The sequence below is a fragment of the Apodemus sylvaticus genome, chromosome 8, assembly GCF_947179515.1.
Source record: "Apodemus sylvaticus chromosome 8, mApoSyl1.1, whole genome shotgun sequence".
NCBI lineage: Eukaryota > Metazoa > Chordata > Mammalia > Rodentia > Muridae > Apodemus > Apodemus sylvaticus.
Window position 1 is genome coordinate 89,793,956 of NC_067479.1, and position 6,714 is coordinate 89,800,669.

At 48.0% G+C, this 6,714-nt stretch overlaps 1 protein-coding gene across 2 annotated transcripts; it reads right to left on the reverse strand.

The window, feature by feature from the left end:
• Positions 1-2,350: 2,350 nt before the first annotated feature.
• Positions 2,351-6,190, reverse strand: Tmem254 (transmembrane protein 254). Of its 2 annotated transcripts, none has more exons than XM_052189907.1 (4): positions 5,868-6,190; positions 3,970-4,073; positions 3,709-3,768; positions 2,351-3,094 (listed from the first exon to the last, which is right to left on the reverse strand). In XM_052189907.1, exons 1-4 carry the CDS (start codon positions 5,952-5,954, stop codon positions 2,974-2,976), a joined length of 372 nt encoding a protein of 123 aa, XP_052045867.1. In that variant the 5' UTR covers positions 5,955-6,190; the 3' UTR covers positions 2,351-2,973. The 2 variants fall into 2 exon arrangements, with proteins under 2 accessions (XP_052045867.1, XP_052045868.1); XM_052189908.1 differs by lacking the exon at positions 5,868-6,190 and adding an exon at positions 5,615-5,851.
• Between the last annotated feature and the right edge of the window lie 524 nt (positions 6,191-6,714).

The window sequence follows — 6,714 nt, forward strand, 5'->3', positions numbered from 1 at the left end:
CTCTCTCTCTCTCTCTCTCTCTCTCTCACACACACACACACACACACACACACACCTTCCCCAGGCTCAGGGATCTTCTAGAAGAGGGGTGGAAGAGACTTGTCAGAGCTTAGGGTGTTGGAAAACAAGGAGACAGTATTTTCTGGATTCAGAGAGGTCTCCACATAAGAACTCACAGGACTGTGACAGCAGGTACATTCCCTGTACAAGCTCAAGCCAGACAGAACCCTAGCACAGAGGGGCTTAGGCAGGCACACGATCCCACCACCAGCTGAGGTGCTAGTGGTATTTGACAGCTGCTGGGAGAGGTGGTTTCCTTCACTGGTATGACCCTGAGAGAGTAGACCACACATCAGAGTGAGTCGAGCCACACTGCACAGAAGACGTTTGGTGGGAGTTGGAGAAGAAGAAAACTCAAAATTAGGTGGGGAGCAATGTGAGGGTAAAGGTGGTGGTTATGGATAGACGTGGGGGAGAGGGAGTGGACATGTTCAAGATGCAATGTATGACATTCTCAAAGAATTAGCAAAAATGTTAAACTATTCGACAATTTCACACATGTACATAATGGACTTTTGGTTGTGTTCAGCCTTTTCTTAGGTTTCTCCTCCTCTCACTGAAAACTGTCTTCTAAGCAATCTCCTGTTTCCACGTCTTTGTATGTGTGGGAGGGTGAGACCCATTGAGCTTTATCATGGTGACTCAAGCTAAGGAGCGTCAATGGGGGTGTATGTACTTCAATACAGGTGTTTTCAGTGGCCACATCATGGAAGAACATGCTACTCCCTCTAGCACATTCATTAGCTCTCCATTAGAAGGGGAGTGTGGGACATCATTTGCCTTTCTGTGTGCATGGTGAAAGAGATGTTGGGTCCAACCTTGGGTAGGTCAGGACAGCTGCAGTGAAGTCACAGATGCAACGCCATGTCATGTCCCAGGGACGCTGCTGCACACCGACTCTCCCCATCTTCTGGGTGCTCCATTCTTGTTGGCTTGCTTAGAGGTTCTAGCAGGGGAACGTAGCCACTCATGCCCCTCTGACTGAAGACTGATGCTGATCCTCATTTCTTTTCTATGGCTGTGCAGAGACACCATGACTGTGAGGCAACTTACAGAAAAGACGAATCTGGGAGCTTAATATTCTAGCAGGTTAGAGGTGATGTCAGACAGTGTTGAAACAGAAGGCTGGATAAACCCTGGCGATCAATGGGGTGACAGACATCGGAGACAGATTGCCCTCACATCCACGGCTTTTTCATTCTCTCTGTCCCTTCGGTCCCCCAGCCTTGGAGGGGTCAAACAGACATCCCGATCAAGGACAGGCACTGCTGTCATTGATTTCAGCTGTTTCTACAGAAAACATTGTGTGTGGGAATCTTTCTTTTTCCAGGGAGGGACCGTCATGCCACCACCTAGGGTATTTTGTCTATAAAAGGTGATGTTCATTCTGCCTTTTCCCTCTCCTTAGGTACTGTCTGTTACCACATTTTAGCAACCCCTTAACTATGGGGTTGGGGGTGGGAATGAACTGAGAGGGGGTAGGGAGAGAAGATGGACTTCTCCGAGTATACCCTCTGGGGTAGTTTCACCTTTGGGGCCTTATCAGCATTATAGATATCAAGGATTCACCACAGAGAGAGGAAGGTGAGAGAACAGAAAACCTAACAGGCAATTCCAATTAATAAACAAACGTATCCACCCCTCCCCCATTAGCACTTTCAGGAGAAACAAGAACTCAGCTGCAAGGGAGAAGACAACAAAGGCAGCTGCTGTTTGTAGTGGTGTTGGCTGAACATTGCACACTTCTCTAGTTGAATGGCGTGAGGGGAGGTCAGAGGAGTGACGTGGGAACCACGGTTCTCCACTAGGAGAACACAGGAGACACAAGGGGAAGAAGAACCCCAGGGCGGTGCTCTGGAATCACAGGTCTCTATCGATTCAGGAGTTGTACAGAAGCCTTTCGTGGCTGGGCACCTTTTCCCCAGCTGGGCAGGGTCACCTCCTCTGGCTTGCAGCATCAGGGCGGACTTCCCTCGTGTTACCTTCTTGGGCTCAGCAGGTCCCTCAGGGTTTTAGGCCAAGCTCTCGCTTGTTATTATCTTTCTCTGTAGCTGGAGGAATAGAAGTGGCGGATAGGCGCGGGCAGACAGGCGCCTGCCTCGCGGTAGCTAATAAGTGCACGGGGAGCTGATGGTATGTGTAAGCTTTGCTTTATCTTGGTCCAGAACCAGGAAAAGTTTGGGGGTAGAAGCTAAGATGTCAGTGGGGAGGAGGGAAGGGAGCACTTAGAGCAGGGAGTGTCTTAATTAGGGATGTCATTGTTGTAAAGAGACATCATGACCAAGACAACTCTTACAAAGGAGAACATTTAATTGGGCTGGTTTATAGTTTCAGAGGTTCGGCTCGTTATCATCATGGAAGGAAGCATGGCAGCAGTGTCCGGCAGACTTGGTGCTGGAGAAGGGGCCGAGAGTTCTACATCTCCATCTGAAGGCAGCAGGAGGAGACCAGTTCACACTGGCCAGACTTGAGCAAATGTGTGAGGCCTCAGAGTTTGGCCTCCACAGTGACACATTTCCTCTAACAAGGCCACACCTCCTTCTCCAATAAAGCCACACCTCCTAACAGTGCCACTTCCTGTGGGCCAAGCATATTCAAAGCACCCCATGGAGCAAAGGTGGACCCACAAACAAAGGCAGGGGAATGGCTCAGCTAAGGACCTCAGGAAAGTAGCCTGAGGCCTTCTTCAGGAAGGAGGGCTGTAGAGCTGGAAGGGCAGGGTCTTTCTTATTTCTTTCTTAAACAAGAAAGGTCTATCTAAGGCTGGTCAGAGCACCAAAATAATAGTAACTAGAGGGTCTCAGACAGGTTTCTATGACAGACACTGCCTAGAAGACAAAGAGGTCATCATGGAACTCAGGGCCCACTGGAAGGAGGGCTTGAAGAAGTGGAGAGGAAATCCTGCTCTCTCCTTTAGTTGTGTTTTTGGCGCTTTGGTCTGTAAGCAAGCAGGATGGAGAGAGAGGCTATACCAAACAGAAAAGTCTGTAGAAACCAGAAGAGCCGGGCCTGGCAATCTGTGATTCCTTTACGCCTGAAAGACAGCAAATTTAAGCAAATTTAAACAACTCAATTTTAATGTTGGTTCTATGAGACGATTGTATTCTACTTTTAGTTTTATGTATAATTCTGAGGTACAATCTATGAGGATCTCATTTGGGGGCTTTTAATTTACACTGACCCACAGAACTGTTTGAGGAGCTTTAAGTAAGACATATACCAGTATCTGAAGCAGGGCCTATCAGATCACAATCTCTGGGTCTGGAAACCAGGAATGCACATTTTTCAAACAGCTCCTCATGTGATTCTGTTTTGAAAATCACCAGCCTAGAGGAGTAACTCAGACTTTTTGGAGACTAGAAGACAGACTCCTACTTCCAGTTGGTTAGGCAGAACTTTTGAAACACAGCAAAAAGTATCCCAGTTAAATAACTAAATCATTAATTAGCAACATAAGAAACTGCATTTGCTCATCAAACATTTACTGAGTACTTCTGTTCCAAGCTCGGTTTTTGGTATAGGGATTCAGGCTGAAATGGGACATGTTCTCAGCCCGAAGGTGTATGAATTATTCAGACATGGCTACTCAAGGCTTACATCAGATACAGAGACAAAAGTGAACCAACCGTTCCTATGACAAAGACTTACTTGCATAATACCAAGGCATACAAGGACTCCCCGACATGAATTAGCCAAGCAAGCCAATACCTGAATCCAGAAAAGGAAAAAAAGTTTTTCTTTTTCAGTTTAAGATGATAGTTATTTGTTAATTGATTCTAACACAGAAACTTTAAGAAAGGCACCTGATGGCCACTAGCATCACTGTTAGCTATCTAAAGGGAACTGCAGGCCTTTCTGGTACTAGGAAGCTGGAGCTGCAGTGTCTGCCCAGAACCTAGCTTTCCTTACCCGTTCCTTAGGAAGGTGTGATGGTGGTCCACCAAGTACTTTGTGAAGGGACCCAGGGGCCCAAGGCTCTGATAAGGGATACTCTGAGGCCAGAAGACAACCCACTGCAAGACAATCAAAGGCACAGAATAGTCTCAGCAAATGGTTATTTTTGAAAACAGCTGCAAAACAGTACTGATCATACAAAAACTGCACGCCAAAGACACTCAGCAAGCCATCCAGTTCTCCCTTCCCCAACTTTCATGTTCTCAAAACAGCTTAACTGGGAGACTTAGGCAGAGGAAATACGCTTACCAGCGTTCAGTGTCCGGGTGACTGTTTTTCTTTTTTTTTTTTTTTTTTTTTTTTGAGACAGAGTTTCTCTGTGTAGCCCTGGCTGTCCTGGAACTCACTCTGTAGACCAGGCTGGCCTCGAACTCAGAAATCCACCTGCCTCTGCCTCCCAGAGTGCTGGGATTACAGGCGTGCGCCACCACCGCCAGACGACTGTTTTTCTTAATGAATATCAGCAAATCACTATTTTATAGAGGTTATTAACTATTTTGTAAAGAATTCATATGCCTTGGCTAGAATGCAGAAATCACAGCTTGTCCCAATCTCCTATTTAATTTAGAACCACTTCTTTCACTTTTTGTACCCCTATAACTGGGGGGTGTCTTCAGCATAGGTGTGGGAAGCAGGTAAAAGCAGCTTTCTGAAGTTTTGATTGCAACCGCTTGATTGCGAAAGGTTTCTGTAGCTGGATTACCGCCTCCTCGGTCTCTCTTGTGATGTCTGCAAGCCTGGCATGGCTTGAGAATTATTTCATGCCAACACTTTCAACACTTTTCTAGTCCTGTCCATTTTTGTCAAGGACAACTGTACCTGTCCCCTGATGTTTCATAAAGTTCTAGTGAAGCGTATATTGTAACTGCTTCTTCCCGACCAGTGGAACTGAGGGTTTTCCCTGTATCTCTGTCTGAACTAGCAAGAACTTCCTCCCTTCTGAATGTTACCAATCAGAAACGTGGGACCTTGAACAAAACGAAGCCTTGAAAATTCTCAATTCATGCCTCTGCCTAAGGTGAAATTAGGTTAGGGGTGATGACCCGTGACCCCAATAACACTGTGGACATGACAATTCCAGGGTCTCCTGGAATATCTAAACAGCATTTCTTCATTCTTATACCAGTTGAGCCCAATGTATTTCCCAGCATCTTTCTCATTATTCTTTAAACAAAATATTCCTCAGATGGAAAGAGCTATCTTCGTCCACACCATGTCCAGTTATATTCTTTTTCTTCCTTCTTACCAATATAAACTTTACCCATCCATTAGGTTTATCCCAATTTTGCAAGCACTTCAAACTTATTCAAGCACTCTGCTTCGAATCTTATCCTGAGTCGTTAGGTCTACTGCAATATACTAATTTCACTTCTCTCTTCCCGAAAGGATCAAACTTGGTTAAGCCTCAGTGACCATGGAATAGAATGCCATGACAGGAACACCATCAACACCCTCAGAACCCACCGAACTTCCGTGTACAAGAGTAACCCAGGCAACGGCGTGCGCAGAATTGTCCACTCCCCCATCGCCCTCCCACAACACGCTTAGCTCTAACAAGGGGCCAGAGCTGCCTGCACTCTCCAGCACTCCCTACGCCTACCGCGAAGTAGCCCAGCGCCAGGGCGGTGATCAGCGAGGGCCAGGATCTGGCTGCACGGAAGTATGCAGTGGGGTCCCTACGGGCCTCCGACTTCGCCACCACCATCTCGAGAGGCCTAACCACTGAGACGCAGGGCCAGAATCGCTTCCCGCCCCCGTCCAAGCAGGAAGAGCCTGGCGAGCCGGTTCCCCAGGATTAGCCCTGACTGGCCAGTGCGCTCGCGCGGCGCCTGCCTGTGGCTCACGGGCGTTACCGTGTAGTAGCCGAAGGAGACGGTGATGACTGTGAACCAGAACAAGCTGCCCCTCTGGAAGTAGCCGGCGCCTGTGGCCGTCCCCATCGCTGCAGCGACCCCACCGGACGGTCTTTGGCCGGGCCGGGGTGAGAGGCTTCCTGTGCACCAGACCCGGAAGGTTTTGCCTGCGGTGTCTTGGGGACCGAGTTTCGGTTCTTCCCGGTGCAAGAGATACCTCTCAATTTCAGTTAGAGTAGCCGCTGTTTTGCCTCCTGGATAATGGCGAGTCAAGTTTCCGAGCCATTTCAGTGAGCTGTGCGGGGGTTGGGCAGCATTGCGCCTGCTCATTTGCCCACCCCATTTGGGCGGAGCCATTCACAGCAGGCCTCCCACCCTCCCCGCGCGTAGTTGCAGGTCTGTGTAGTAGGAGAGAGACATAGGGTGTCTTGATCACAGCTGTGGTTTGATTGAGCATCTTTGGAGAAAGACAAATTTTGCTTGGAACTGAGAGAGAGAGAGAGAGAGAGAGAGAGAGAGAAGAAGGAAGAAGAAGGAGGAGGGAAGGAAGGAAGAAGGAGGAGGAGGAGGAGGAAGGAAGGAAGGAAGGAAGAAGAAGAAGAAGAAGAAGAAGGAGGGAAGGAAGGAAGGAAGGAAAGAAGGAAGGAAGGAAGGATTAAAATAACCTGATGGTAGACTGTGTTGTAATCCCAGAACTCAGAAGGCAGAGGAGTGGTATAAGGTCGAGTGGTATAAGTGGTATAAGGCCTCAGCGGGCACAATGGTGAGATCCAGACCAGCTAAAATAATAATGTCCCCGAGGGAATGTGACTCAGATGATAGCTTGCGAATGTGCAAAGTCAGGGGT